Source organism: Grammomys surdaster, unplaced genomic scaffold (genome assembly GCF_004785775.1).
Source record: "Grammomys surdaster isolate TR1022 unplaced genomic scaffold, NIH_TR_1.0 125985, whole genome shotgun sequence".
In the NCBI taxonomy this organism is placed as follows: Eukaryota; Metazoa; Chordata; class Mammalia; order Rodentia; family Muridae; genus Grammomys; species Grammomys surdaster.
Genome location: NW_021620801.1, coordinates 2,766,625 through 2,786,647, shown reverse-complemented (window position 1 = coordinate 2,786,647; position 20,023 = coordinate 2,766,625). Strand labels below are relative to the sequence as shown.

General features: G+C 42.8%; 1 protein-coding gene across 4 annotated transcripts in view; it reads right to left on the bottom strand.

Moving 5' to 3' along the window:
* Positions 1–20,023, bottom strand: part of Lrch1 (leucine rich repeats and calponin homology domain containing 1) — a 187,025-nt gene that overhangs the window by 71,117 nt on the left and 95,885 nt on the right. For all 4 annotated transcript variants that reach the window (XM_028754235.1, XM_028754234.1, XM_028754237.1 and 1 more), the window contains exon 3: positions 6,612–6,738. In XM_028754235.1, coding sequence (XP_028610068.1) covers positions 6,612–6,738 — 127 coding nt within the window. The remainder of the gene's footprint in view (positions 1–6,611; positions 6,739–20,023) is intronic.

The following is a 20,023-nucleotide window of genomic DNA, read 5'->3' as shown; positions in this document are numbered from 1 at the left end:
CTCTCTCTCTCTCTCTCTCTCTCTCTCTCTCTGTGTGTGTGTGTGTGAGAGAGAGAGAGAGAGAGAGAGCTGTCCGCAGTTAATGGCAGCATCATTAGAGGTATGATGGACCCCCTAAAGCCAAGATGATTCTTCCCAGCACAAACCCCTAACACCATGGCCTTAACAAACAAAACCAACTCCTGCAGGCTGTATTTAAGTGCATGCCGGTAAAGTCAGCATGTACTTACTACACACAAGACAATGCTGCATCTGATAGACACCCAATTTTTTCATCTAAGAAACAGGACACCTATGGACAAATATAAGCACAGAGGCCTGTTTGGATTTTGAGGAGTATCTGGCAAGGGGCAGTTATAGTAATAATACTCTACGTTCCTACTAGTTATGTGCCCCCCAATAATATAATAGGCATAATATAATAATAAAATAGGAATAGATCTCCCAAGCAAATCTATTACATAAGGGAGAGACAGGCTATCCACCACTGTATATTCACTATGGTAAAAACAGGGCAAATCCTATTTCCCAGGAGTCTCTGAACCTAACCAAATTTTAAAGAGGTTATGAGTTTCATCATAAAAATAAACCCCATGGGTACTTATGTCTAATTAGCAGAAGGAGGGGTGTGAAAAAGCAATAATTATCTCCATGTCTGAAGAGGTCTTGAAAATGCACAAGCAATGTTTCTAGAATGGCCTCATTCTCTAGAACATTTCTGTACAAATTTAGTCTAAATAAGGTACAGGGCTTTTTAAAAGATTATTCAGAAAAGATAATACTTAGAAAAATAAATTTTAAAACAAATAGCAATCAATGCCTTATATGTCTGCAATTAGTGAAGAATATCAGATTGTAAATTCCACATTCATTTACTTACTAGAATATTCAAATTAATTCCTTCAGAATTTTCTATTAGCCCCAAGCTACTATGTCTTCAAGAATAACATAACAAATCACCATGCATTCAACATTGTAACATCACAATTGTACAACACAAGAATCATGAGAAACTGTTACAAATATTTGCTGATTGAATTCTTCCTGATAGAGAAGCGTATCTAATTATAACAATTTAAACACTCAAATAGAAGCTTTTCATCGACTCGCTAACCCAACTCTATTGTTTAGATCCTAACACTATGATTTAAGTCACACTCAGGGATGGATGGAGTGGTGTAATACCAGCAGAAGAATGTCTGTAAGAAAATTAAGTCTTTAGGTAATTGGTGCAAAAGCAAATTATCAACAGCCTCCAACCAGCACAGAACCACACCTCTCTGTAGAAATGCCTGTTGTATGTCTCATTTACAACCTTAGGCAAGTGTCTGACTCTTTGTGTGCTCACAGAAAAAGGAGGGATGAGCACCAGAGTGATGAATCGGTCACCTGACCAAAGTCACCCTCTGCAAAGCCCGAGGCCTTGAGCTCAATCCCTGACTCCTGGAAACCACAAGGAGGGACCTCACTCCCACAAAGAAGGGGACTCATTCTCGAAAGTTTCCTAATCTGCACACACTAAACAAACAAACAAACACAAATAAATAAATTAATAAATAGGTATGAAATACTTCTAATTTTCTCTCTATATCAGGAAAATCCACTGACTACCCAAGAAGTTAATGAAAACACTAAGTGGTACACAGTAATGTTAATTTTCATTTCTTAGTCATAAAACAACCTTCAATACCTATAGTCAGAACTTGGAAAAAAATGTATATTAACTTAAGCTTGAACCGTTCAAAGAAGCAGCCTTTGATGTGATCGATGATCCCCTCCCACTCTTGCCTTTCCATTGTGAACCTATGCCTCAGACCGCTCCATATACCCACAAACACAGGCTCCACTCCCTGTTCTTGATAATAAAGGCAGAAATGGAAGCCACAGAGAGGCCCTAAGTAACTCCTGGGTTTCCACAGAAACCAGAAAGGTCAAAGGCATTTCCAGAGACCACTAATGGACAACTGATTACAGCAGACACGCTGGCACACAATCCCACACCTACCACAGAGACAAGAACACTAGGCATAAAATCCTGGGGGAAGACTCTCCTCAGAAGCTTGTCATCAGGCTCTTAGCTCAAATCCCCCACACAGCCAAATGCTAGTTGAAAAGTAAATAAAAAACCTGTGTGTCTAGTTAGGGCCTAAGAATGCACCTCCCCGCTAACATAACTAGATCCAACCTGGTGGGCTTTCTGGCTATAAAGGCAGGCTCCTAAGTCAGGCCCTCTGTTCGTTTGCATGGCAGACAGGATACTCACCCAGTGAGGGAGTGGGTGAGGACATGAGAGAAAGCAAACAAGTCCAGCAAGGCCAGTAAGCCACTCAGCACACGGCACCAGTGTGGGACTCCTGGGTCCTTGGAAAAGGGCTCATCCATAAAAGGACCCAACCTTACTGAGCTGTTAGCATGCTCCTCTTCACAGCTGCCAGTCAGCTATAATATGTGTCCTTGATACAGCACCTGTCACCAGACACACCTCATTTTTCAACAGGATTGTACAGAAAAAAAAAAAAATTCCAGAGATGGCTCAGCGGTGAAACCCTTGAAAGACCATAGAGTTTGTCTCTCCAGCAACTATGTTAAAAAGCTGGGAACAGAAGAAGCTGCCTGTAATCCCAGCCCTGGGGGAAGGAAGAGGGACTAGAAGATTCCTGGAGCTTCTGAATAGCTAGTCTTAGCTCAATCAGTGAGAGATCCTACCTCAAAACTAAAGCAGAAGGACTGGAGTCTGGGCTCAGTACACGCACTTGGAGCAGCAGTATGAGGACCTGAGCCAGATCTCCTGAGTGAATTTCAGCCAGCTGTGATTCTGTGTGTCTAACATCCCCACACTGTTCGTGGAAGGCTGAAAGGGGACTCCTGGGGCCTGCTGTTCAGCTATTCTTGCCGAAATACAGCAAGTTCTAGGTTTTCTGAGAGATCATGTCTCCTGGGAATATGCCAGAGAGTGACAGAGAACCCTGAACATCCTTCTCTGGCTTCCCCATGCATGGGAACAGGCACATATGTTATGTGTACACACATACGTGCACTACCATACCAACACTTGTACACACACAATCACACAGAGAGACACATATATGAATGGAGAATCAATTGAGGAAGACACTCAAGACTGATCTCTGGCCTCCAAATACATTTATAAGCATGAAAATGCACACGCACACACGCACATACACACAAACCGTTTTCAACAAGTTCCAAGGGTTTTAATGAGTTAAATGAAATTTAGTCTACACAGAGCTACAGATCCTCACAACCTGAGCTAGTTCTACACTGCAAGGAAACATTCAAACATGTCCATTTGTCCAGAGCCATCACGGAGAATGTCTCCCGGTCATCTGCAAGTTGTGGTGTGTCACAACTTTAATAAGAAAGTCATGGCAAACTGAACTAAGAAGCTCCAGAAACCACAATCCTTCTAAACTAGAGGATTATCTACAGTCTAGGTGATGAGGGAGGGCTGCCTTGTGCTTTAGACTAGACTAGACTAGACTAGACTAGACTAGACTAGACTAGACTAGACTAGACAGACAGACAGACAAGACAGAGATAGAGATATATATCTGTCACCTATCAGCTATACTCAAGTAACAACTATACTCAAGTGTCAACTATTTTCTATCTATCTATCTATCTATCTATCTATCTATCTATCTATCTATCTATCTACCTATCTATCATTAATCGATAGATCAAACTGTTTGTCTACCTACCTATCTTTGTAGTTCTAAGAGTGAAAGCTCTCGAAGCACACATGCCAAGCAAGTTCCACACACTGAGCTCAGGACTGGTGTGGGCTTTAATCAGACATGCAGCTCCATCCCCTTAGGTAAGGAACTACAAAACCAGTTCTTGACTGTAACATATCAACATGATACCCACCTTGCTGGGTTATTTTAAGGCTTTATGAAATGATACAGGTAAGTGTCGTAGTTAATAGTCTAATAGAAATAAATGCTAAGTCAATGTTAGCCTCCTCTCTCTTCCCTTTTCCCACAGAGCAGCACTCACTCACACACAATATCTAAGCTGCAAGATACACTTCCTGAGATGGTAAGGAAACTATTCAGAGTTGGCCAGGGGGTCTGAAAGTTCTAGACTGTCTCATCAGTGGTGACTATAACAGATCAGATACAGAGTTAAGATTTCATCAATTGCCCTGCACCAGAGCCTGCATCAGATGGAAAATGCACACAGGCTGAGAAGAAGAAGAATGGCTAGGTGTTGGGTGTCCAGGGTGTTGGCTGGGTGGGGCAATGGCTGTGCTGTGTGAGGATGATGGCTGTACTGGGAGACGGGAGCACAGGTGTGGCACACTGGCTGTGCGGGGTGATGGCTGACATGGGACACTGTTTGTCTTAAGACTCTAAGGTAGTTGTGTTGTGATGGCAAGGCTAAGACAATGTTCTGCAGCTTGACTTCCTTGCAAAAGTAAGAAAGAACAACCGTTTTTCTGATGGCTAAGGTATTTGGCCTTTGTTTCTAAAGTGGACATTAACTCGGGAATGTTCATGTACACTGAGAAGTGGGTATGATTCTATTCAGAACACTCTGATATGAAAGTGTTTGAAACAGCTTTTCCAAACCAGCCAACAAACAATGCTTCAGGAGTCCAGTGGGTGGAGTGACTTCCTCAGCACTCAAGCCTTAAATGGTGACTTTTCTGAATGCTCCAGGGAGTGCTCAACTTTACTTAAAAAAAAAAAAAAAAAACCAAATTAGTAATCTGTAACAAAAACAAAAGCCTTCTGCTCAAGAATGATATCTGGCTCTCCAGGGAACTCTCTCCCCAATTGAAACTAAAAATAATTTGATGTGGCACCGTTACCTATAGTAACACTACTATTTAAATAAATAAATAAATAAATAAATAAATAAATAAATAAATAAATAGAATTACATCAAAGATAAATGAGGATGGATGGAAAATAATCTTTTTTTAGTCTATGACCTTTAATCAAGGCTGGCCATACACTTCTCCATGGTTAAGTAACGTCAACAGTGTATTTTGCCTGCTTCACAAATAAATGTCAAACATGTATCCTTGTGTATTTTTTATTAGTGTGTATGCATGCCACAGACCACATGTGGAGGTCAGAGGACAACTGTGGGAGTCAGTTCTCTCCTTCCACCATATGGGCCCAAGGGACTGAACTCAAGTTATCAGGCTTGGTGACAAGTTTCTTTACCTATTGAACCAGCTCACTGCATCCCCCTCAAAATACATTTTACCAAAAGCACACTTGCCCAGACCCAGGGGACAAGAGAACAGAACACACCAAAGCTGCAGAGCTGGCACATCAAAGTGGCGGCTCAGCCGTGTAGGCACTGAGCACCAGTGTGTGGCTGATCCTATGTGTGGAGCATGACCCCTGCATGATGCATGCTGGACTTGGTAGCAAAGGCCTAGTACAAACACTAGGACACAAACAGTCCCACCTCGATAGTTTTCTCTTATATACATACTAGGGTCATAATTTTTACCTATCTAGAATTAATTATAATTTACAGTGAGGACCTTCTCTTGTTTAACTGTTTAAACATGACCATACTACATTTAAACCACATTTTTTGTGTGTCTTGGATGTCTACTGGACAGTGCCATGGATGAAGATGTTATAGCTCAAGTTACTATGAGAGGTGAAACTTCCATATGTCATTATCTCGCTGGCCTGGGTTCCATCATTTGGTCAAGAGGTCAAGAGCTGGACTACAGCTTCTCCAACATGAGGCACTCTGACATTCTACAACGTGCAGGCATGGGGGAGAAGGGACTGTGGAGGTGGTAAGGTGTAGAACAAGAGCTGGGAACAACACAGGAGACCTCAGCAAAGTTCAGCTCACTGCATAAGGAACACACAGCAGAACTGGAGACAGCATTGCTCTAGACATTCCAAACTCCTTACAGGATCCCAGAACCCTGCTTCCAGCCAGGCATGGTGCAGGAGGAGCTGAGAGTTCTACATCTTGTTCTGAAGGCAAACAGAAGACTGACTTCCAGACAGGGGCTTAAAGCCCACAGTGACACACTTCCTTCAACAAGGCCACACCTACTTCAAGAAGGCAACATCTCCTAATAGTGCCACTCCCTGGGCCAAGCATATTCAAACCACCACAGGCATCCTTTAAGGGGTGGAGCCTATGGTGGTGTTAGGAGGTAGTAGGATCTTTTAAGGGATGGAGCCCAGCAGAAGGTGATTGGGGCACTGGGGCATCTCTTAGGCAGGGTTATCACAGTGCTTACAAGATCCGAGTAAGGACCAATGAGAGTAAATCATCATAAAAGAGCAAAAATGGTCCCTCCCTCTCCCTGGCTTCCTGTCTAGTCATGTGTTCTTTCCCTCACACATTTGCTCCCACCATGATGCTATCAGCTATGAGGGAGGAAATCCCTCCGCAATGGCCAACCAGATCACATACTTTCAGCCTCCCAAACTGTGATCTAAATAATCTGTTGTATAAAATTCCCAGTCTCGGGTATTTTGTTAGAGCAATGGGAGAAGATGATCACAGACGTCTCCTTGTCTTTCTGTAACAAAGTCTTTCAGAGGACCTCCAAAGTCAGTTAACAAACAAGAGCATCTTAGAAATCAGAAACATACCAACTCCATTAACTGTTTGAGCTGACCTATCTCTTCAGGCAGTGATCCAAGCTTGTTGTTACTTGCGATTAAGACTTTGAGAGGCAGACCACACAGGCAGGCAGGCAGGGCAGACAGCTGATTTCGACTGTAAAGACAATACAACAAGAACACATGTAAACAGAAAGGCCACATAATGATGCTGCCTGTGAGCGGCTTCTCTTTTGTTGGCGAGTGCGTTTTCCTTCGGGTTACTGGAGATCTCTATGGAGGGCTGTCCTGGAAACCCTCCATAGCCTAGAATGGCTTTAAACAGTATAATCTTCTTTCTCTGCATCCAAAGTGCCACAATCAAATCACAGCCCTGCAGCACCATGCTCAACTGTGAACATTTTGCAAATATAAAAGCTCCAATACTTCTTCTGTCTATGAAATCACTCAAATTTTAAATTTTAAGTGCACAAGGGGGAAAAAAACACATAAAAAAGCATGAAGGAGTGGATAGACAAGACTGGATATCAAGTATCAAAATGCAACCTGACAACTACCTTGAGTTTCATTTACACTGGTCAGAAAGGCCAAGATGGATAAAAGAAATGTCAGCTCATGCAGGTGGGGATACAGAGCAAGGGGTACACACATCCATTGGTGGTGGGAGTGTAAACTTATACAGCCCCTAGGGAAAGCCATGTGGCAGTGTGAACTGATCAACCTCAAGAACCAGCTGTACCACTCTGAGTATATAACCAAAGGATGCTTCATCCTACCACAGAGACGCTCGCCCAGCCATGTTCAATGCTGCTTTCTCCACAATAGCCAGAAATTGGAAACAACTAAGATGTCCCTCAGCAGATGAATGGATAATGAAAAAGTGGTCTCTTTGTACAACAGACTATTAATTACTCAACAAATTAAAAAATGCAATTCACAGGTGTAGGAGGAGCTAATGTGGGAGGAGTAAGGAGAGGAAGAGAAAAAAGGAAAAAGAGGAGCTAGAGAGGGCATAGATGTAGGAGGATGGAGAACCACACAGGTATGGAGAGCACTCGTGGGGAACAACTTTTAAACTTATAATTAGGTTAGCTAATTGGGATACAACTCTCTCTGTATGGGCATTTGTTATTAATCATTATCAAACATATAAAGCCTTTGATTAATCTATAAGAATTAGAGTCTCATTATCTTACTGGGCCCGCATGGATGGCGGAATGGTCTGGGCAATGCCCTGCCTTTCGGAGACAGCGTGGGAGATTGGCAGAGCTGCTGTAGCTCTGGTTAAGCTTAGGCTTGACCAGAGGCCGTTTTAAATAATTACCACAACACACAGGTAAGTGGGTAGAGCTAGCAAAAATTACTCTGCATGAGATAACCCAGGCCCAAAAAACAACTGTGGTACGTATTTGCATATTCATGGATGTTAGCTAACAAGTTTTCAGTAAGTAGAGCTATAATCTATATAACTACAGGGGTTAGACACAGAATAAGAGACTGGGCGGAATAGAATAGATGGCTATGGGTTGACAGGGGTTGGTAGAGAGGGACCATCTGATCCCTCCTGTCAGGGTTCAGGGAACTCCATGGAAGAGGCAGCAAAAAGATTGTAAGAGCCAGAGATAGAAAACACCAAGAAAGCAAGGCCTTCTGGACACAACAGGGCTGATGCACATATGAACTCACAGAAACTGCGGTAGCAGGCACAGGGCCTACACAGGCCTAAGCCAGATGGGATAAACGGTGAAGTGGACACAAAACCTCATCCCTAATTCAGAAGCTATCTCCAACTGATCACTGCTTACAAAAGAAAAGTTAGTTTTCTCCAATGGAATCTCACTGAATATACAAACCACTTGTAAGGGCAGGAACCATACCCAGCAGTAGATAATATAATGTTTTTGAAATTTGGGGGGAGGGGGAAGGTCTCTCATAATGCAGCTTAAGTCTGGGCATTTTTTTCAACCTTACAGGTCTTTTGCTAATATAGTATGGTTCCCAGTTTAGGGTTTTGTGGGATTTCTATATGTGGGGATGTGTGTGTCTCTGTGACTACATATGTTCTTATGCTTTGTCTTCGGCTCCCTTTGTGTCTGTGGATCTGTTTGTCTTCATCTTATTATTATTTTTTTAGAAGCCTGTTTTCAAAAGAGAGAGGAGGGGAGAGACCAAAAAAGGATACGGACTTAGGTACACGAGGAGGAGGGGAGCAGTTGAGGGAGGGGAAGCTGTAATTAAATATATAAAAAAAACGATTTTCAGTTTTTAAAATTTACAATTTAATATTTTTAAAAGAAATGTGCAATTCTAAGAAAAAGCGTAATTGGACACAAAGAATGAACTATGTGGTCCTGAAGCACATAGGCGAGCCAACCTTCCAGCTGCCCGTGAGCACTGCAGTACCACTGATGGGCTGCGACTTTTCCATCAAACACCTAAGCACAGTTTAAGGAAGTGAAGATGCTAAGCACCGGGTCTGATCACTCCACCTTACACGGATCAAATCATCATGCTGCAGGTCACAAGTCTCACCAACTTCTGTATGTGCATTAGAAACACAGAGTGGCCCTCTGTGGGAGGCAGCTTTGCACAGTGTGTTGCCATGGAGCTCCTTGGATAGAAGGACAGAAGGACAGGAAGACAGAAGAAGGCAGAAGGTCAACCTTTCTCTCAAACCAAGAGCAATGGAAGCTCGTGCCATAAATAGTCCCAGAGGTCCAGTGCTACAGGCTACCTCTTAAATGTCCATCACCAGGCTGGAGAGATGGCTTAGAAGTTAAGAGCACTGGCTGTTCTTTCAGAGAACCTGGGTATAACTCCCAGCAACCACATGGCAGTTCACAACGTCTGTAACTCCACTTTCAGGACATCTGACACCCTCACGCAGACACACATGCTGGCAAAACATGAGTTCACATAAAATTAAAACAAATCATTAAAAGAAAAAAAGCCCACTAACCTCTACCATGACATACCCGTTGTTTATTATTATTTAAACTCAGCCTCTGGGTAAGCTGACTATCTAAGCTGTGGTGACGCTGCCTAGCTCAGCCACCATGTTTCTCGGCCAGAGGCCACGTGCATGCCACAGCTAGAAATGGCCAGAAAGAAACACCAGCCCTGCCACCCACGAGACGCCAGCATGGGACATGGCCCTGCCAATCTTCCATGCTGTTTCCGCAAGACTGGGCATTGCCCAGACCATCCCACCACCCACGCAGGCCCAGTAGAAAGATGAGACTCTAATGCTTAAAGATTAATCAAAGGCTTATATATTTGGTAAAGATCAGTAACAAGATACCCATACAATCAGAAGTGTAACCTAATACCCAACCTACATATACTGCTACAGACACGTGAACATCCACCTCCATTTCCTCCCTCTCCCTCTCCCTCTCCCTCTCCCTCTCCCTCTCCCTCTCCCTCTCCCCCAGCTCCTCCTCTTCCTTTTCCTCCTCTCCTCCTTACTCTTCCTCTTCCTCTCCTAACTCCTCCCACATTAGCCCCTCCTACATATACCACCACCTCACCACAGCCCCAAAGCAATGGGACCTATGTACTAGATTGGAACTTCCAAAAGAAAGGCAAAGCAGGCCTTTTCTCTTTTTATGTTGGTTATTTCAATTGTTTTGTTACATTAACAGATTGCTATCTAACCAGACTCTCCTGACAACACAGACAGGAACCTCCGTCAGACAAGACCAAAACAACCAATTCTTCAGAGGCACTGTGTGGTCAGAATATAAATAAAATAAGTTAAGCACATTTAGAATTTACCAGTATATAACTTTCTTTCTTTCTCTCCTTCCTTCTTCCTCTTTCTTCCTCCCGCCTCCTCCCTTCTCTTCCTCGTCTTCTTCTTTAATGTTTACGAGCGTTTTGCCTGAGAACATGTATCTTATAAGTGCAGGTGCCCAGACAGCGCATCAGATCCCTTAAGAGTAGAATTATGAACGGTTGTAAACTACCATGAGGCTTCTGGAAACTGAACCTGTGTCCTCACAAAGAGCAGGAAGTACTTTTGACCACTGAGCCATCTCTCCAGCACCCAAGATTTTTAATATTGACTTTAAGCATGAAAAGGAAGAAAAAGAGAGGTGCTTGGGGAGTGGGGGGCAAGAAATGTCCATGGGCATAGGTGTAGTTTCTCAGAGGAGAGCCACTGTTGGTAGGGAGAGGAGAATTACAACAACCTACAAATCAGTGGGGTTCACTCAGCTCCACACTGTTACAACAAGAGCTGCTACACCTGAAGTCAGCCTGAGTAGCTGCAAACGAGCCAAGGAAAAGAGAAAAGAAATGTAGCCTTCTACCAAAGGATGCCTAGAACCCAGAGGGAGGGCTTCGGCTTCTGAGAGCTGACAACCAAGTCTGATGGAGGCTTTGCTCCATTCTGCATGCAGAGCAGGACCACACACAAGTCTTCAATTTTCCCACTGTCCATGTCTGGTATTCTAAGACAGAGAAAGAGAGTCAATTCATGAAGCTTGATTGACTCTCCACATGTTCATATCAGCCATTTATTTCCGTCTCCTCCCCAACACAGAGCCCTTTGTCATACTACCACAGAGACAGATGGGTACCATTCTGGGTCTTTCTTTCCCTGTTATTTTGTAAATGAAGCCAACAGCAATTAAAAACTACCCTGTGTTTGTGCACATACATATAACATGTCAATGTCATACCTCTGTGCATGTACATGTAAAAACATCTGTAAGTCACAGTAAGAAAGACAGATTTCTAACATATCAAAATATCATTGGTAGTCCTTTGGGTGTATCTACTAAGTGTTTTTTTTTTTTATTTTCCTTTGCATACATTGCTATATTTTCTGAAATTCTTACAACTGTTTTTATAGTAAGAAAAGAAACATCATGTAACAAGTTAAACTGGATTAGATGTTTCTCTCATGGTTTTCATAGGTAGAACTATGAAAACCCTCTGATACGCAGTATTCCATGTACTGCAGTACATATGCTATACTAGAAATCCTATCTCCCCTGCACATAGTAAGGGACAGGAATCTGGTCCAGCAAAAGGCAACTCTAACCTATGGGCTCAGAAAAAGCAGGTGCTGTGCAGAGCAAAGAGTTCAACATCACCCCTACTCCAGGCACGAGATGCTCAGCTAGCTCTATTAGGACAAGAAATAGCAAATCAATAATTTCTCCCATGCCCAGGTCTGCAGGAAAGCTATTTCTACAACTAGGCAGAAAGCTTTCCCATAAAGGTCCAGAAGCAGACAGTTAGTGGGGAGCCTCGCAGGGGCCCTGGCTCTGGGGACCAGGTAGCTACCTTCCAAGGTTAAAATCAAAGACAGACTAGGACACTCTCCCCAGTCTCTTGGGACAATGGAGGATGAAGTGGGCCCCAACCTGCCCCTCTGTCCTCTCACAGATATCCACCCCATAGCCCTCTCCCACCTACAAGGACCTGTTTAAGTAACTGGTTGGATAACAGTCCCCCGGGTATTCTGCTGGCTTTTCTCTGAGGAGGGTTCTACAGTACCTCTAGGAAGAGAACTCAGTTATTCAAAGGTGACATGTACATAATTCACAAGGTAATTTGTGATTCTGAAATATTTATAACTATGTAATCCAGGCATGGGGGTATACACCTGTAACCCAGCACTTAGGAAGTCTGAACACCAGGAATAAAGTGAGACCTGTCTCCCAAAGCAGAGCAGTTTACAGAGATCCTTTCACAAGGTAAAAACTGGCCAAAAAGGATGTGAACGGGGCAACTGTCTTAGAACAAAGACATATCTCGACTTCCTGCTGAAGAGAGGCTTATGGGGGAGGGAATGGATATTTCCAGAAATTTCTGCTTTCCAACCCATGTTGAGATCTTTCTTATACTTCTGTCCGGGTCTCGCCACCTGATAATGCAAGTGACTAACCAGGTCAGTTGACAAGACTGACTGAGCCATTTTCACAGCAGCCAAAAACAAAGCAGAAAAGGCTCTGCTGTGCTGGTTCACTCTCCCTGGGGGTGTTTGAGGGCCAGTGCTGCCTTCGAACTGAACAGTCTAAGCTTCTTTCTGGATGCTGGAGAGGTGGTTCAGTAGTTTATAGTGCCTGCTGTCCTTCCAGAGGACTGAGTTTGGCTCCCAGTAGCCATGCCCAGGTGGCTCACAACCACCTTTAACTCTAACTCCAGGACCACTCTTTTTCTAACCTTCAAAGATGTTTACACACACACACACACACACACACACACACACACACTTTAGAAAAATCTAAGCTTATAAAACCATCTATGGCCTCTCTGGTGGGCCGAATGGTTCTCAAACCAAAAGCTGCTTAGCACACCTTACGTCCATGGAGTTAATAACTTAGTTAATAGGTAGCACGGCATGGCATGTTTCGCCTTTGCCACATCTGTTCCTTCGGCATCTGTTTCATATATTTTGTCACAAGGTATTTTTGGATTAGTTGAAGTTTTCATAACAGTCAAAGGAAACGCACATGGGTAACCAAGACCGGTGGTCCCCAAGGGAAACACTCACAAAGGGGAGGAGCAACTGTGTCCTTTTAGCTCCGTGTCCCCTGCAGACGATGTCAGCAGCCTTAGCTTCCTGAAGCCATTCATCTGACACCTATTTCTCTCGGGCAAGTCCCAAGGGCCCCAAGTCTGCACTTCTCTCCTGCAAGCCTACAGGCTAAAAACAGATCCTTCGTGGAAAGAATGTTTAAGGATAAAGTCACACAGTGTCTGATAAGGTAAAGGCCAAAGTTTACTCTTAAATCTAATCAGTGTGCCCTGTCTAAAAAAGCTAATTTTCTTTATGGTTGCTTATTTTGGTTACTCTGTTACAAATGAGTTGATTTGTAGTGAAAATGGCTTGTTTAGCTGATATAGAATCACAGGTTCAATTGTGGTACCCTTGGATTTCTTGTCCTCGCTGCAGGAGAGCCTGCCTACCTCTTCCTGCCTCTGTCCCTGCCATGCCTGGGTAAACAAGGACAGGGAGAGAGGAGAGGGACGAATGCCTGGCTCTCACCTGGTCCTTTGAGATCACTTTCTCAGTAACTCCTCATCATAAACCATGTAACATGGCTCAAGATCAACTCTGGCTTTGTCAGTTTCGTGTAAAAATTCCCAGGATGAATTTTCACATGCCAGCCATCCTGCCCTTTCTTGTTGTGGTAAATATTTAATATTAATCAGGGTTTCTACCCCACCGTGAGTCATTCAGTTCTCTGATAAATTACATAAAACTTTTATATTTATAATAAGCCTTAATCAGCATTAGAGCTGGGCAGATATCAACCCTCTATGGCTATTAGTATCTACTTCCCTATCAATAACTCCGAGGATAAGACCTACTGTGCTCCTCCTGGCCACTCTTACTCTGACTGGGTGGCCCTCATGGCTAGTTCTAAGGATTCTTTACCCCCCTGACATCCTCTCTCCACCTTTTCTCTCTTTTCCTCATCCAGAAAACTGAAGCCCCTCTCACCTCTCCTCTGCCCAGCTATAGGGTATAGGCATCTTTAGTCAGCCAATGGTTTTAATTGGTGTAGAAGAAAATCTTCTTGTTCCTGAGGACAACCAACCTTGGGAGCCAGTATTTAGCATTACAATACATAGCAAAAGACCAAAACTCAACACTTTCTTCCTAAATTAAAGGATTCACAGGCCATGTTTCTGATGGGTTTATTTTTAGAGAGTATTATTTGTATGTATTTTAACTGAAGAACTTATCAGTGTCCATTTTGAAGGCCTAAATTAATTACTTTTTGTTAGTTTAATTTAGAGTTATTTTTCTTGAAATATTTTTTGAAAACAAAGACATGTAATATTCTTTTTCTGATTTCACTATCAAGGAATAATACTCTTTTCCCCTCTACAAAATATAGTTGTGTGTGTGTGTGTGTTCACACACACGCGTGTGGATGTATCTTCACTTAATAAACTGACTTAGAAACAATTCATAGAAAATGTTTATTGAAGCTTTATCTACTATGACCTTTGTATTACTGTGCAGAATGTCTACCAATTCTGGTACTATAAGAGAGGAATTGAAATCCTACCTTTGACAAAACATTCATTTCTATAGCTTGAGGTACGTCATTTAATCTCTCTGGTTTTGCTGGCTAAAAAAAATGAACATAGTAAGATGGACCTTGATCTGGTACGATGGCTCAGCAGGTAAAGGAGCTTACCACCAATACTGATAATCTGAATTTTGATCTCCAGGATAATAGCAAATGAGAAAACAGACTGCAGAAAGTTGTCTTCAAACCTCCACATATGCTATATGACTCACACGTGCACACATACATGTATACACATACACACATAAACATAAAAGATATTTTAAAAGATCTGCCTAGCACGAGCTCTAGATGCAGAAGTCCTTTAGCCAAACACTAAACAAAAGTGAAGCCATGTGCATCTGACAACTAACATGGCTTATCAAGGAGGGTTAACAAAAGAGCAGATATGTGCTTGGCTACTTCAATTTATTGTCCTTAATTGCTTAAAATTTCAGCTGCTTTTAAGTACTGACTAGCAAGACATCAGAAGCAGGATAGGGGAGACACCACTGGAGACCTAAAAGACATACGTACTTATTAAGTACAGAAATCATCTAAGTACCCTAAGCCAAACAGGCACATGAAAAACATGTAGCACAATTAGGAGAATTTTACCTTAGGTATTTTATACTATTAAAGAATTTATTGTACAATAATTACTGGGTTTGGTAAATAAGGCTGTCCTATTCTCTAACAGAAAAAAATAATGAAATATGAGTTTATGTTTCAATTAGTGAAGACATATACAAGATAAAAAATAAATATAATCAAAGACCTGTTGAGGAGTGCCAAACTGGGCTCTGACACCAGCCAAGTCCTGTCTTTAGTCCAGACAGTCAGGACTGGGGCATGCTCCTACCAATGAGCTCTTCCCTGCAGTCATCCACCCATTCTTTAGCAAACCATGAACCCTAGGATATACTTCTAGGTCTTCAGATAGTCATAGGAACATCGATGTGAAATGATTTAACCTCCACAGAACAGATAAGAAAACACCTCAGGGCTGAAGAGTCACAGGGCTGGTTTCAGTGTGGCCACAGCAGGCTCAGGCTCTGCAGCTCCCAGCAGAGAGACAGACAGCATAAACATCTGGAATGACTGCCGGAGTGTTACTGTCTGTGCTGGACACCTGATCTGCGGGAAGCAGCAGTTGCTTTAGCCAGGAAGTTTCCTTTTTTTTTGACAGGATACCTCACCTGAGATTTTGATTCTTTGGTGTGAAATCTGCTCGCCTTCCCTTAAAGCATCATTGCCTGTCTTCTGTTTTGCATATGACACCTGCCAGTTTTCATACGCACAGGGCAGTGAACAATATCCATAGAAGACCAATTCATTTTCCTGCTTCCTGCTTCCTTCTTCCTGAAAAGTCCGCCTGCCCCGCCAAAGCGTCTCATGCTCGCCTTCCCTTAATGAATGAGTACGTCCCGCCATCACTGCACTCCTACCCCTAGGCCCTTCCTTCCCACAGGAATGTGTGACAACTACAAAAGCTGTCTTTGAGTTACCTCATGATAGTATTGATGCACTTTAAATTTATGCTATAAAGCTAAAATCAAATAGACACTATCTTTATGCTTCATTGTAGAACAAAAGAAATATGTTACATAAATACTTCAATCTGAAAGTTTATTTATACTTAGTAGTACTGGGAATTGAACCCAGAGTCTCACAAGTTCTACTATTCTGCACTAACCACAGCCCAAAGAAAGGATTTAGTTGAAGTTCAATGCACCCTGTCTGGGAGCCCAAGTTTAAACTGCACTTTGAAAGCAATTGTAATAACCACAGCCTGACCGTTATTGTCATTTGCAATCTTAAAATGCCTTAAGACTAGAAAGCTACATGATTATTTCAATTAAGACTTGAACTGGGTTCTTGAAAAGCATGCCAATTAATTCCATGCCACACAGGTAAAAGGTATGTTTGGAGCAGGTTAGGGATTCGGTTTGAAAGGAGAACTGAATCAAAGTCAGACCCCCAGAGTGAACCTTCAAAGGCACTGCCACAGCTTTGAGACCAATTCTGCAGTAGCTGCTGCATGGCCTTTCAGCTGTGCATGCCTGTGCCATATTTGGGGACTGCAACTGTACTGGTTTCCCACAATAACAGTCCATCAGTCTCCTCTTGAGTATAAATAACTCACTGCTTAAAATATTCCATATGTTTACACCCCAACTGGGTAGCAACCACTGCTAAAAAATAACCACAGCTTGATTAGATAACGCCTCAACCTCAGATAATTTCTCTCCTTATGACTACACTCTTTAAATTCAAAGAGCATGGTAGTCACTGAAAAAACTACTGCTTGAAATCTGCTTCATTTGAAATGAAAATAAACGCTTAAAAATCAAGGGGGGATCCTTCAAGGAAAACTCAGTATCGGTGAGAATGTTAACTTATCAAATACTTTCAAAACCAACAACATAGGTTTGGGGTTATATTGTTGTATGTGTTTGCAGGGTTCGTGCGTGCGTGCGTGCGTGTGCGTGTGCGTGTGCGTGTGCGTGTGCGTGTGCGTGTGCGTGTGCGTGTGCGTGTGCGTGTGCGTGTGCGTGTGCGTGTGCGTGTGCGTGTGTGTGTGTGTGTGTACTCACTCATGCATGTCATTTACCTTGTTTTTTGTGACAGGTTCTTTCATTGGCCTCTAACTTGCCAAATAAGGTAGGCAGACTGGCCAGCAAATTCTCGATACACACCTGCTTTCTTAGTAATAGGTTCACCAAAGCTCATGGGTCATCCCTCCATACATTCATTCTGAAGTTTAAAGACAGGCAGGAAGCAATAAAATGCTGCACTGAGAGTTAATGATTGGTCTGTGCAAAAGAGGGTGAAGGAAAGGGGTCAAGGAAATTCTGAGACCTCGAGCAGGTGTAATGGAGAAGAAGAACAAAAGCATGAACAAACTCGAGAAGGAAGCCAAAGTACATGAGAAATGGCCTCAGTCTTGGTTGCTTTTCCATGGCTGTGGTAAAACACCACAACTAAGGCAACACAGAGAAGGACTCCTTTGGTTTATGGTTCTAGAGGTATAATGGTCCATGATGTCAGAGGGGAAGCAATAGGCTGAACCACAAGCAGGAAGCAAAGAGAGAGCTAACTGGGAATTGTTTGTAGCTACTAAAACCTCAAAGCCTGCCTCCCCATCCCCCAACCCCACCATCCCCACAGTGACACACCTCCTCCTTAGGGGCCACACCCCTAAGCCTTCCCAAACAGCCTCAGGAACTGGGGACCAAGTATTTAAATATAAGAGTCTACAGAGCCATCCTCATTCAAACCTCTACACTTTGTTTTGTCCATGCTAGATTCTGAGGCGTAAATGAGATATCCAAGAGGACCTGGATGGCAGGCAATGAAGGAAGCAAGGAATGATGTTCAAAGGAGCCAAACTTGGAACTTGTGAGACAGGAGGTCTTAGAGGAAGCTTTAGGGACCAAAGCTTTGGGAAACTCCAGCTTTAAATAAGTGCAAGAAGAGAGAGAATATTCAGACTTGGGAGCAGAAAAGAAAGAGGAAGAGGCAGCAAAGTCCTTTCCTAGGGTGATCAAGGAAGAAAAACATCGCTGGCATCATTACCAAACAGAATCCCATTATTTCCCACACCTCCTGAGCTCTTTTAGGCTCATGAGCCATGGGAAGCTTCTAGAAACTACGAGCGCAGTCCTGCTTCATCCCTGTCAGGACCAGACAGCATCACTCTGAACTACAATCAAGTGTACTCTACCTTAACTGTGAAATTGCTTTTCTATAGTATATAATCTGCAGAGTCTCCCTAATGAGGTTTCTGAAGAGCTAAGTATAAAAGTTTGGTGACTCCCAGGGAATAAAGGAGAGAAACTTCCTTTAGGCGGTGATAAAGGATTCCTGGCTAGTCTCATGGATACTTTAAGTTCACTGCTACCAAACACTCAATGGTCACCACAGGAAAGTTAAGCTATTTTCCAGGGTACATTCTGGATAAGGGCACAATGGTATCATGGAAGGCATCATCTACAAAGGGGAGAACGCTCCTAAACAGTTGCCTGAACTCCCTGTAGGGCTGTCATTCAACTTACTGACCAACTCAAAGCAAATGAACTCCCGAAGCACACAGGTCATTCTTCGGTTCTGCACCAGGTCCCTCACATTCCTTAAGACACTTGATCTGGAAGCAAAAGAATTCATAACCTCCAGGAAATATTTTCCCCATCTATAGTCCTGTTCAATGAGCTCACTGCTGTACAACTCTTTCACATAACTATAGAAATCTGAATCAGCACCATGAATGCAGGCGACACCAGCCCATAGGCTAAGGACCCAAGAGGAAACAGAGCAGGAGGAGGAAGCCCATTAGCTCAGGCATCCTTTACAGCTGCTTCCGGGCAGCTAGGAGGAGAGCAGCACTGCTCTGCCACTCCCTCAGGACCAGGGTCCCTGCAAGCTTCTAAAACCCGCAGCCAAAACAAAGCTTTCCACCCTCAGGAAGTTCTGCTCAGTTCTTTAATCACAGCAGCGAAAGTCTCGATAACACACCAGGTACAAACACAAAAAGCGTAACAAAGGAAGAGATATGAGTGACTATTAAATTTGGGGTTGACAGCTCTTTTTACATATATGCATTATTACATATATGTATTACTTCTCCACAGAAAATACTCATGAATTACTCATGGAATTAATTGCACAGACTAGAAGGAAAATCTCGAACAATCTAACAAATCTACAAACAGAAAACTTAGCTTAAAACAATGAATCAAATTAAAAATAAATTTTTAAAAAGTACCTTAGAATAACTCTATAGAATTTAAAGCTCGCTGGTTGGAATAATCCTGAAAAGCAGAAACAATTTAAGGGTGATTTTAAAAACAAACAAACAAACAAAATCCCAACACTGTGTACTATGCTTTGGACAACTGACCCCCTAAGGTCATGTGTTAAAGGCTTAGGCACCTGAGTGGTGATCTTAGAACAGAAGGTAAGGGTTTTGAGAAGGTGGGTGGTCTGGAAGAGAGCCTCATTTTGTCAGTTTCTTTGCTTCCTGGTTCATGAGGGTTTTTTTGGGCTCTGTTTGTTTGTTTTCCTGCCACATGCTTTGGTCATAATGTAGTACTCACACCGAAGACTCACATTTATACAGCTACCCAATCTTATCCTGAAGCCTCAATTACTGTAAGTCACAACTGTTTTTACGTTAATTACGTTAATTTTTGAACAGTTTGCTGTAATACCAGAAACTAAAATAAAATCTCATACACACACACACACACACACACACACACACACACACACTCACACACACACACACACACACTTCCACCGAGGCCTCTATGTACTAAGATTCCTATGCCTTAAAAACTTTTATAAGGAAAGGGAAGGAAGGGAAGGGAAGGGAAGGGAAGGGAAGGGAAGGGAAGGGAAGGG